Source organism: Nanorana parkeri, unplaced genomic scaffold (assembly GCF_000935625.1).
Source record: "Nanorana parkeri isolate BGI_ZX_2015 unplaced genomic scaffold, ASM93562v1 scaffold1137, whole genome shotgun sequence".
Lineage (NCBI taxonomy): Eukaryota > Metazoa > Chordata > Amphibia > Anura > Dicroglossidae > Nanorana > Nanorana parkeri.
In genome coordinates, this window is record NW_017307405.1 from 539004 (window position 1) to 552376 (window position 13373).

The 13373-nt window shown below is 43.3% G+C and overlaps 1 protein-coding gene across 1 annotated transcript in view; it reads right to left on the reverse strand.

Moving 5' to 3' along the window:
• The window catches only part of TTPA (alpha tocopherol transfer protein), a 33338-nt gene that overhangs the window by 13411 nt on the left and 6554 nt on the right, over positions 1–13373 (reverse strand). Inside the window, exon 2 of the mRNA XM_018568107.1 lies at positions 1424–1577. Coding sequence (XP_018423609.1) covers positions 1424–1577 — 154 coding nt within the window. The remainder of the gene's footprint in view (positions 1–1423; positions 1578–13373) is intronic.

The following is a 13373-nucleotide window of genomic DNA, read 5'->3' on the forward strand; positions in this document are numbered from 1 at the left end:
TCTACTTGTTTTTCCTTCTTTATAATGTTAGGAGGGACTGAGACGGCTGAGGAGTTAAAAGATTACAACCCCGGCTTCTGCATTCAAATGTTAACGAAGTTAATGAGAGAAACACAATTCTCAAATTTCAGTCAGATCACTGTGAAGGTGCTGAGAAAAAACTTGGAATCAGCCATGTTGCCTGCTACTACAAAACATCTAAAAGGTAAAGATTTTTTTATTATTATTATTTTTGGGGTATGTTGTGTGAATAGGAACACATAACGAACATATCGTATATGTTCTCAAATTTGACTGCAAGAGTGGAAATACACTTTAAGCCAAAAACAGTCTCTAGTTTTTCATAGCGTAGGGAAGCATTAGAACTCCTTTTAGCTTTTTACTTCTAGCCAGGACTTTGTTCGAGAGATTTACCCTCACTTCCTGTCGTAGTGACAATGGTTTCACCAGACAGGAAGTGAGGAAAAAATGCAATAAGGACACAAAAACATAAGTAAATCTTTTTAACAAGAGCCCTAGATAGTAAAACATTACAGAGTTTCTAGTCATTTCAAACTCTATCCAAAACTACGGAAAAAAAAGAATTTGGCTGGACATACATTTTTAGGGTTCATGCAAACAGGTGTCTGCACCCATATAATGTAAATTAAGCTGTATTTCTCCGCATCTACAGATGCCTGAATGCATGAGCCCTAAGATGAGTTATCACACAAAACATGAAATTCTGCATGAATTGGCATTCTTACTGTTTACCTGGGAAAGAAGAGAGAAGTCTACAGGTCAAGTACAAACCCCATTAAGATAAAAGGAAGCTTACACAATTAGTGATTGATCGCTACTTCTAGCGATCGATAGCCACTGTAGCTTAGACCTAACACATCATATTGAATAGACATGTGCACGGCATCAAAATCGGTTTCTGACTAAAAGAATGGAAATGGAAAACATTTCCATTCGTTTCATCAAAGAAAACAAATTTGTCTGCTGTTTCGGATTTGGAGGCAACGAGCCTCCGAAACCGCACACTGAGAATGCAGAACGAGTGGCCATCTCGGCCGGCGGCTCGTTCTGCGCTTGTGCGCCGCCATCTTTGAGTGTATATTGGTATACACCATGATGGCGGTGTCGCCATCTTGGTGTATACCAAGATACACTCAATGATGGCGGCGCGCCTGTGCACAATGCGCTAGCCGCCGCCGCATGTTCTGCAAATGAATTTATGTATGCCCAAATATAGTTTTAGTATATTCGGGCATATAATAAATGTGTTATTTTGGATTTGGACAAACCGCCGAATTAACTGAATTTCGTTGATTTGCAGGTTTGTTCGAATCCGAATGCACATGTCTAATATTGAATATACAGTACATATTATTAACATAAGGGGGCTTAAGGAGCAGAAAAGAGGAAGCAGGTTATGTACCAATCCTGTAAATGAGAACTTTGCTGCCATATGCATCTCTTGAGCTTAGGACTGCATGGTAGCCAGTGTTGTACAAGTTAAGGAGAGGAGATGGCTTCAGGTCTGCAGTAATCTCTGGACATTCCTTCCTCCACCTGTGGTAGTTTTTCAATAACTGTAATAAAAAAACAGAGATCGAGGTAATATGCATTGCAAGTAATTATAAGTTATAATAAAGAGACATAGATCCCAGGAAACAGGCGTCACTTATCTGCGATGACAGTGCAAAATTATTTATCCTTATAGTATGAAATGTTTCTGGAATTGCAAAAATATTTGCCACCATCTAGCAAAGCCGATATTGGGAATGATGCCTCTTGTTCAAGGCAATCATACATTACATAATATGAGATTGCTCCCTTGTGATGATGATCCCTGTCCTCTGTCATTGGACTGTCAACTGCAGAATCTTTGTATCTAGTGGAGGTTCTGGAGTTTGACAGATGAATGGCTGGGCCCAGGATACAGGGCCCACCCAGAACACAAAGGAACTGCTTTGAACGCAAGCCAGGTACTGCATACACTTTATCAGTAATTGCAGTTTATACATGACAGGTAAACCTAAAAATCCAATACGTGATTGACATTAAAATCTACCAAACAAGATTAAGCAGTTTCATTTTTTTTGCACTGAGGGCCAATTCACACTTGTTTGTTTTCATGCTGCAAAACTCAAGTATTTTACCACATGAGAAAGCAATTCAAGCAGAAATCCCACAGTTTTCTACACGCATGCAAGCATACCACGTGGAATCAGTTGACTTTATCAATGTATTTGAACAGGCAGAACATTAGATCTTTATTCAAACAGTGCTTACAGGTAAAGGCAATATAATTAAAATAAAATAAAATTTGCCTTTTCAATCATTTATTCAACAGAAATATCAATAGATGCAATGGTATACTGTGTAAAAAGTAAGTGCACCCTCACTATTCCCCCTTTAGCAGAAAAGACTTATTGTAGACAGTATTGGGGATTTTTCAGAACTGGATCAGACAGAATCTGGAGCAGCTGTGCATGACAACCAATCAGAGCTGCATGCTGATGTGATTTTTAGCCAAAGGGCGTAAAGGTGCCCACACACCTTGCGATAATCGTACGATAATCGCAGGAAATCCCTCGATTGTACGATTATCGCAAGGTGTGTGTAAGGTGTGCAACCTCTCCTACTGTAAGGTCGCACGACTTTTATCTTATGGACATGTTCAAAAACCCGCCGAGAATCGCACGATTGTCGGCATGTTCGCAAGATAAAAGCCGCACGGGCCAGTGTGCGCAAGCGCACGCTGCCCGTTTAGCATTGCGGTCATCGGAAGCCCACCCCTCAGCGGGGCAGGCTTGCGATCATCGCAAGTACGAGCTGCCTGTCCAAGATAGGTAGATCGTACGTTTTTTTAATTACCTTACAACCATCGCAAGACAAATGTCTTGCGATGGTTGTAAGGTGTGTGCCCAGCTTAAAAGGTCCATTTTAATACAGGTGTAGCCCTGTTTAGTTGCTTGAGACTTTGATTGGCTGTAACACAAACTTAGTTCAGCTGCTGCTGGGAGCTGAAAGGACTTGTGGGAGTTGCAGTCCCACTACAGGGAGAAGCTCTGTTCCACTGAACTATAGTTTCCAGGTGGCTTGAGTGTCTGAGGGGAGAACTGTGAGCTCAGCCCTTTTTCTGTAGGTGCAGGGAGATCTGCTCTCAGACTCCTGGCTGCTGCACATGTTTAAAGACCTCCTGTGACCGCCTGGACACCGATGTGCCTGATCGACTTTTGCTGCCAGAGAGACCAGCGGCTGCAGCATCAGAATTTCACCAGAGCATCCAAGGAGTAGCCGGCTTGAGGGGAAATGCCCTTCTCTCTGGCCAGCAAGGAAGCCATCACTAAAGTCTGCGTCCTACAGGAGAGGCGAGAGGCTGATGGCCACCTGTAATTACTACACTTTACACATGCTTATAAACAGAAGTCTGGGCCCCAACGCTGGCTAGCCTAAAGTATCACTACTGGCCAGTAGCATTGGCAGGCATCCCAACCTGAAATAATTCATTTCAGGGAGGTGCCCTCTCCCCCCCACCTCCCTAGAATGATGGCAGATCGCAGAGAAGCTAATGCTGCCCTTGCTATGTGCTGTTTTTTCTTTTTTTAGTATTCTGACAGCTCTTGCTATCAATCAGCAGAGGAGGACCTGATGGAGAACTTCAGGTCCACCTCTGCTGATTGACAGCAGCAATGGGCGGGTGCAATAGCCAGCCTGCTATTGGCTATGGCAAATTAAAATAGCCAATAGCAATCGAGCTATTCATTTCCATGCGGTCTTTTTTTTTTTAAATCTGATGGCGGTCGACGGCCCTGATCTCAGAATAAAGAAAAAAAAAGACAGACAGCAGGGAAAGGTTTACTCTGCTAGAAAGAGCAGAGTAAACCTGCACAGGATAAAATGTTTCTCTCCCAGGTGTCCGGGAGCTGCTATCTTATAACGGAAGACTCCTAGAACTTCCGGGAGAGTTGAGATGTCTGCGCAGGGAACTGGGGGACATTCTGGCCTGAGGCTGGGTTCATACCATTTCCTGGAGCAGATCTGGAATGCAGTGCATTGTGATTTTGGAGCTGTTTTTTTTTTAGCTTAAAATGGGCTCCCAGGTAAGTTCCAGTGCGTTCCATGCATTTTTGATGCGTTGCTGTGCATTCCAGACCAGGCAAAATGAGACATACAGTATTTTTCTGGTCTGGTCTGGAACGGACTGCGCTGGTGTGAACAAAGGCCAGAAATAGCACAGGGATACATTAGGATGCATTTTGGGTCTGGAAACAATCTGGAGATGGATTTGGGTGTGGTGTGAATGGGCCCTTAGTCATTATCAAGCCAGTTTAGCTATAAGGCCGGTTCACACACAGGCTGCGTTCCAGAGCGTTCGGCCGCTGGAACGCAAGCCGGCCGGCTCCCTGCGTTCAGGGGCGTGGTGGTGCATTGAAGTCAATGGCACCGCAGCCACATAGAGTTGTCCCCAGAACAAAAGAAAAAAAGGGAAATCTTCCAATGGAGACACCTGTTCCAGAGACATCTGTCTAAGAGGGCAATTCCCCTCACTTATCACCTCTTCTTCTAAGTTCCTGTTGTGTCTTTGGGACAGGAAGTGAGGAGAAATGTCCCTAATGGTACACAAACAATAAACTGGCAAGGGTTTTAACCCTTAATACTCTATCAAAAGCAAAAACAACCCGGCATGGTAAGTAAGAGCTCTCAGAATAACTATCTAGTATGTAACTGACCCATCTGGGGTCTCATGTAGGAATATGAGTATACAGTACAAATAAATGTAATGTATGCATCAATGAATGTCAGATACGATGTACCTATAAATGAAGAACATTTTTCTTATTAATAGATCCATCCCGAATGGTCCTCTGATGAAGCCTATGGCGAAACGCGTTGGGGCCTATTAAGTTAAGCTATGCTTTGAACAAATTATGAAATTACATCTGGAAGTTTGGATCAAATGATCTTTAGAGTTGTTAAACAATCAATGTATTGATGTATCCTCTGCAGGGATTTGATTTTTAATACGTTCAATTGAATCATGTATGTAACCAATTAAGTATTTAATAGTAATAAATTGTATATTTTCTTTATATATCTCTCTTGGACGGTCATTTACACCCCTCCAGAAACCCTTACAACTCTCTGTTTGTTTCGAAAAGCAAAAACAAACCTTTTGGCTGTACATACACACTGAGGGGTCAATTTATAATTGGATATGGCTATAGCGTTTGCACGACATTAGCGCTCTTACGTGAATTCCTATACTCTTCAGCGCCATCTAGGGGCACTAGTGCTATACACCGAGCAAAACACCTAATTGTCTATCTAGATGGCGGCTATGTCTACTGGAGCAACAAAACAATTTTAGATATAACCTGCTCACAGTTGTAGAAGTCCGGTCACCAGGTGATTTAACTGAGTAGAAAAAAACACAACAATAAAATCTGATGATACTGAAAACACATAACACATCCAAGGCACCTTTAATCAGAAAGGACGCTCTATAGCTATGTCCCATAGGATGTTTGAATTGGTTAATGTTTTAAAGATGGTCCAAAGAGCAAGCCAATTGCGTGTTGTGAAATATAAATGATGCCACTCACATTTCCAAACCATTTGTTTGCACATGCACTCACCATGTCAACAGCTTGTATAACAAGACTCACAATTCGATCTCAGAGAGTAGGTTAACATTTCAACAAGGTTAAGTAACCACAACTTCAGTCATCGAGGAAGAAGTGACATACTGTACAGCAGGAGAGATGACAGCTTTAGAGATACATACTGAAGACATATACACATGTATAACACACAGATCTAAGAATAAAAATACACAAAATGTTCATTTGTTTTGCAACCAAATCCAACAGTTTTAAGGAAAGCAGATATTGACTCAGTCAGGAAACATGCAAGATCTAAAGTATGTAACGGTGGCCATAGACAGTAGACAGGTGCACAGCATCAAAATTTGCTCGGGACGAAAGGAATGAAAAATAAAAACAATTGTCATTAGTTTTGTTTGATGAAACTAATAACTCTGCTGCTTCAGATCCAGAGGCATCGAACCTCAGAATCCAAAACCACACATGTATGGCTCATTTCCACCAGCCCGTGCGTTAAAACGATCGTACCGCAGTGGAAAGCAGGCCATTGTTTTACCACGTGGTCCTGTGCGGCCAATCGCACTGCGGCTGGGGGGCGTGTCTGCAGTGCTATTGACATTAATGGAACTGCTACGCCCCCTCCCACCCCAGAACGCAAGGAGACTTTGTGTATGTGATCCCTTATGTTCCGGGCACGGGACAGTACGATCAGCGCATGGACTGGTGGAAACAAGCCCTTAACAGCAGAACGCACGGCAGCCGTAGCGGCCACCGGTGTGTTCTGCACATGCATGCCACCATCTTGGAGGCAGAGCGCATGACATCACATGACGCCAACCGCATGTATGGGCACTGCTATCTTGATGTATCCGATATGGCTGCTGTGTGTTCTGTCCGAATCCGAATGCACATGTCTAATAGACAGCTTGATTTGCAAATGTCTAATTTGCCTAATATGATGCATGAACAAGATTTGGGCTGTTTAACCACTTGAAGACCAGGTGTTTAGACCCCCTTCCAGGCCAGGCCATTTTTCAGTATTCAGCGCTGCGGTACTTTGACTGACATTTATTCCGTCATGCAACGCTGTACTGAAATGAATCATATACCATTTTTTGGGGGCAGATAGAGCTTTCTTTTGGTGGTATTTAATCACCACTGCGAGTTTTATTTTTTCGCTATATTTAGGTAAAATTACTGAAAAGTTTGGAAAAAAAAGTTTTACATTATGTTAGGAAACAATTATTATTACCCAATTATGTTGGTAAAATATAAAAGATGAGGTCACGTCGGGCAAATAGACACCAAACATGTCAAGCTTAAAAATTGCGCGCGCCCGCGAAATCGCAAAAAAACAAAAGTACCCAAAATTGACCATAGGCTACGCTTTAAAAGCTTTTACCGCTCATCGGTTTAGTGTCTGATGGCCCTAAAATTATTGCTCTCACTGCGACGTTCGCGGCGATATGTTACATGTGTGGCGTAATGGGCGCAATAGTCGTTTTCGCAGGTATGCGCACCTGACGCATTTAGAGCTGCAGCTAACGATTATTTTCAAAATCTGTGTGTTAGCCGATTATTACGTTCGATTAATCGGTTAAAAAATAAAATACATTTTTAAAAATGGCTCCAGTGATGGACTACTAGTTTGTATTGAGATTGTAATCCATCACAGGAGCAAGCTTGGAGCGGTGGAAGTAAAAAAGAAAAAAAAGATAGTGTGGTGTGCAATATAGTGAAATGGAAAGTGTAAAATTATACAGCAATGAATGCAGAATGGCACCGGCTATAGAGGACTACAAAACCCAGCAAAAGCACATTATACAGCACAATGCAGAATACCGCCAGCTATAGAGGAATACAACAAATCCCAGCAATAGTACATAATAGCTGGCGGCATTCTGCATTGCGCTGTATAATGTACTATTGCTGGGTTTTGTAGTCCTCTATAGCTAGTGGTATTCGGCATTGCACCACTGTATAATGTACTATTGCTGGGATTTGTTGTAGTCCTCTATAGCTGGTGGTATTCCGCATTGCGCTGTATAATGTATTATTGCTGGGATTTGTAGTCCTTTATACAGCGCAATGCAGAATACCACCAGCTATATAGAAATACAACAAATCCCAGCAATACATTATACATACAGTGTATAATGTATTGCTGGGATTTGTATTCCTCTATAGCTGATGGTACATTGCTCTGTATAATATACAGCACAATGTACCATCAGCTATAGAGGAATACAAATCCCAGCAAAACATTATAGAGCACCATGTGGGGGGAAAGTGCAGGCTTACCTGAGCAGTCTTCCAGCAACTTGCTTCTGAGATCGGGCCTGTCTATCGGCGGCTGTCATCCCCCCACACCTGCTCCTCCTTACTTCTTCTCCCACTGTCCCTGTGCCGATCGTGGATGTGGGTGGGTGGTGAGCGTGAGGCGGGCAGCAGGTGTGGCGTGTGGAGCGTGGATGCCGGCAGGCGGGTCTGGCAGTGGCGAGCGTGAGGTGGGGAGGAGGTCTGGCGTGCAGCGTGTGTGGAGCCATGAGCCAGGCCAACTAAATCGGAAGCCGATTAAATCGATGATTGAAAAAGTTGACAACTTTTTCAATAAATCGATTATAATCGATTATGTCGATTAGTTGTTGCAGCCCTAGACGCATGTTTGCATGCGTGTATGTATGGGTGGGGACTTTAAAAAATGTTTTTGTTTTTTTAATTCTTTTTTATGGCTAACTTTAACTTTTGTTTTTTTTCCTATCTTTTTTTTTTTTCACTTACCGTGTTTTTCCGTGTATAAGACGCTACTTTTTCATAAAAATTTTAACCTAAAAATAGGAGGTGCGTCTTATACACAGGGGCCGCGGTTTCGAAACTGCTGAAAGTGCTGATACCACTGCAAACTAGCTTCACAAGTGAAACTTCGGATTGCAGAGACAAGATAACAGTTCTCCAATCATAAATCTTTTGTACCTGACGTCAGCTGTTGCTGGGGAGATCGTGTAGACAGTGCCCAGACCGGTAATGTCGGAGCATTCTGTGCCCATAAATATGTCAGAAAATGAAAAACAACCTGTAAAGCGGCTGGCTTACTCTGCAAAATTTAAACTGGATGTAATCACTTATGCAAAAGAGCATGGAAATAGAGCTGCAGAGAGACAATTTGGACCTCCTCCCACTGAGTGCATGATCAGACAGTGGAGAGAACAGGAAGAGCAACTCTTTAAGATGCCCAAAAAGAAGAAGGTATTGAGAGGAAAACCAGCAAAATGGCCAAACTTGGAGCAGAGGCTTAAGACTTGGATTCCTTGCCAGAAACCAGTGATGCAACAGAGGCTGAATAAAATGATTGGCTCAGAGGTAAGTGTGATGCATAATATCATTTAAAATATTGATTTCTGAATTTTGGGTAAGAAAAGTTGGGGGCGTCTTATACATGGGGGCGTCTTATAGATGGAAAAATACGGTAACTTTATTGCTATCAGATACGGGGCTAAGAAACCCCTTATGTGATAACAAAATAAGTGACAGGTTCTCTTTATGGAGACATCAGGGGTCTTCAAGACCCCTAATGTCACCTAGGACCACCTGAAGAAGCTGATGAAGCACAGATCTGCTTCATCAGCTTCTCTCCAGCATCTGAAGCTGGAGAGTGACACGAGAATGCAGAAGTGATGTAATATACACCACTTCCCCATTCTAGTACTTGGATGTACTCACACGGCCGGCCGGGAGGCAGTTAAGCATACCCTAAGGTGCTTGGTCTGGCACTTAGGGCATGTTTACACCAGCCTACCTGCGCTATGGTTCATTTAACGTATGTGCGCTGGTGTGCATTGTGTATGTATTGTTATAATGCATCGCATTATCTACTTTGTCTTTTTCTTTAAAGTGACACTAAACTCAGGAGTAAAATCTTAATACATTCAAGTACCATAACTATTAACATTACATCAACATTACCATGGTCCCTGTGTGTGTTATAAAGTAGCTCACTCCCGGGATGGACTACAATCTCAATACGAATTAGTAAACTAAACATGAGATTGTAGTCCATCACAGGAGTGAGCTTGGAGCGGTGACTACTTTACAACACACACAGGAACCATGGGGAACAAAAGTATCACCCTCCAGAAGGAAGGACAGTGTCAGCACCAATTCAGAGATGATTTGAAGATCTACAGCCGAGTGATACACAAATAAGTTACATTTTGTTAATAGTTAGGTACTTCAATGTATTTTTAAGTTTTAAATCCTGAGTTTAGTGTCACTTCAATGTATTCATTTATATCCCCAAGGTATACATCTTGTTCTAAATCTATTGGCAGCATTTAGAGTACATGCTGTAGACAAGCTCAAAAGAGAACTATGGGGTAAGTGTCCCCATAGTTCTCTTAAGGGTTACCGGAGGACATATCATAGCGTCCTCCCGTGACCCAAAGCTCAGTATATAGCGAGCTATACCTCACGGTATACTGAGACCGCCGCAGCCGGGACGGATCCCGACATTACTGTCGAGATCCATCCAGCTGCTTGAGCGACAGCTGGCTCTGCCTATCTAGAGGCAGAGGCAGCTGTACCTACTCCCTCCCCCATCCGTTCCTCCAGTCAGCACTGGAGGATCGGGGAGGGGGGGGGGGAATCCCTGCGGGGAGCCGTGACTCCCAGTCACTGCTCTCTGCAGGGAGATGATCGAGAAGTGAGCGAGCGACGGTATGTGTTCGCTCACTTCACGATCTATTGAGCTGACGTGTGACAGTTTCATTGTCACGTGTCTGCTTGAACTATGAGGATGAGTTACTTTCACTCACCTCATAGTTCTCCTTTAAGGTACTTGAATGATGCAAAAGTACAAAATGACACTTCATTCAACTCTATGCACGGCAGCACCTTATCATGCAGTGACATACTTTGTGCTGTGTAAAGATGCAGACATAGTACATTTTTACACAACACATTGCAATGCACCTCAACACAGCGTTATGGTGTGAGCAGGGCGCATCAAAACCAATTGCTGATCAACGCAGGTGAATTCACATGGTGTGAACACACCCTACAATTATCTGCGGTCAGATGGAAAAGGTGCAACAGATTCCTCCATCTACACTTAAGGCTGGGCACACACCTTACAACCATCGCAAGACTTTTGTCTTGCGATGGTTGTAAGGTACTTAAAAAAACGTACGATCTGCCTATCTTGCATAGGCAGATCGTACTTGCGATGATCGTAAGCCACGCCCCCTGAGGGGCGGGCTTCCGATGACCGCAATGCCGAACGGGCAGTGTGCGCTTGTGCACACCGGCCCATACGGCTGTTATCGTACAAACATGCCACAAACCTGCCGAACATCGTACGATGCTCGGCGGGCTTTCGAACATGTCCATAAGTTTAAAGTCGTGCGACCTTACAGTAGTAGAGGTGGCACGGCTTCCACACACCTTACGATAATCGTACGATCGCGGGATTTCACGCGATTATCGTACGATTATCGTAAGGTGTGTGGGGACCTTAACTGTGTGGATGGAGTAATCTCCACTTGGGCCAATCTCTTGCACTTTTTCCATCTGACCACAGAAAATCTGCAGATAATTGTAAAGCTGGGCTCACACCTTAGGGTGCCCACACACCTTACGATAATCGTACGATAATCGCGGGAAATCCCGCGATCGTACGATTATCGTAAGGTGTGTGGAAGCCGTGCGACCTCTACTACTGTAAGGTCGCACGACTTTAAACTTACGGACATTTTCGAAAACCCGCCGAACATCGTACGATGTTCGGCGGGTGTGTAGCATGTTCGTAAGATAAAAGCCGGATGGGCCGGTGTGCGCAAGCGCACATTGCCCGTTCGGAATTGCGGTAAGCGCGGCTTGCGATCATCGCAAGTACGATCTGCCTGTCCAAGATAGGCAGATTGTACATTTTTTAAATTACCTTACAACCATCGCAAGACAAAAGTCTTGCGATGGTTGTAAGGTGTGTGCCCAGCATAACAACCATCGCAAGACTTTTGTCTTGCGATGGTTGTAAGGTAATTAAAAAAACGTACGCTCTGCCTATCTTGGACAGGCAGGTCGTACTTGCGATGATCGCAAGCCCGCCCAACGGCCCGTGCTTTCGGACGAAACGAACTTTCGACCTACCGCTACCGAATTTCGTCCGAATCCGAATTCCGAATGCGAATTGACTTTTCACACCCGAAAAACGAAATAACACAAATCCGAATTTAAAACGAAACGAAACTAAACAAATTTTTTGGCAGTGCACATGTCTATGGTGGAATAAGAATTTGTAAGTTCCAATAGCAGACATCTCAACTCTACCGGATGTTCCGGGAGTCTCCTGCAATAAGATAGCGGCTCCCGGACACCCGGGAGAGAAGCATTTTCTCCTGGAAAGGTTTACCCTGCTTTATCTAGCAGAGTAAAGCTTTCTCTGCTGTTTTTTTTTCCTTGACATCGGGGCCGCCGTCCGTCAGAAAAAAAAAAACGGCATAGGAACGAATAACTAGGATTGCTATTTCAATTTACAATAACCAATAGGAGACTAGCTATTGCACCCGCCCACTGCTGCTCTCAATCAGCAGAGGTGGACCTGAAGTTCTCCATCAGGTTCTCCTCTGCTGACTGACAGGAACAGAGGGCGGGTGCAAAAACCAGCTTGCTATTGCAAATTGAAATAGCCAATAGCAATCTAGGTATTCATTCCTATGCCTTTTTGTTTTGTTTTTTTACTCTGACGGCAGCAGCTGTCAGAATACAAAAAAAAAAACAGCAGATAGCAAGGGAAGCATTTGTTTCTTTGCTATTTGCCATCATTTCAGGGGGGTGTTCTCTTTCTTTTTGTTGCATCCCCGACAGGGGGCACCTCCCTGACATGAGAAGGGCACCTCGCTGAAATGACTTATTTCAGGTTGGGATCCCTGCAACACTTTTAACTGGAGTGGAAAACCCCTTTAATTTCTGCAGTAACCATAGTATGTTTTGCAAGTCCTTTGACCTACGCTGAATTGTGCAACTGCTCACAGCTCATAAGGTCATCGGGATAACCATGACCCCTACTTCCCTTTATCAACTGTACAAACAGTATGCCGTACAGGTTAAAGCTGACATTGCTTTGTCTTTACGTGATCTCTTCCGTTATCCTCTGTCACTCTACCATGATCTGTTAAAACTGGTAACTCATTGGTTACAGGGTATCTATGATCAAAAAACTAAAAATAAATCTGTATTTCTATATTGAATTTCTACAAGTTCTGTCACACTCCTAATAACCACTAGAAGTCTGTAAACTTACTTATTGAAGAAGCCCATAGGATGGACTTCCTCAATGCACTGACACATTTTCACTCAGTCCTGTGAATATGCACTCCCTTATGTCACAATTCTCATAGAGTCTGCCTTCTGAACTACAACTTAACATCTGAACCTTATCATTGCTTGCTGGAAGCAAAGCATGATGGGCTATGTAGTCTTGAAAAATCAAGATTGCATCACATCAAGCAGCGGGGAAAGAGACGCAAAGCACAATGTAAATCCAGGAAGTTGTTGAACGTGATGGGCAGATGGAAAGGTGCACTCACTACATAAAAGGAATTTTTTCAAGTAAACTTTGATTGCAATATCAAAACATCTCTAGTAAGTATTCCCATCACAATCAGGGGGTGTCCCCAGCCGTGGTGTCACCCGGAGCGGCCACTTCTAGTCAATGGTTTGGTCTGTGGTATACTGTATATATATATATACACATATATATATATATATATATATACACAC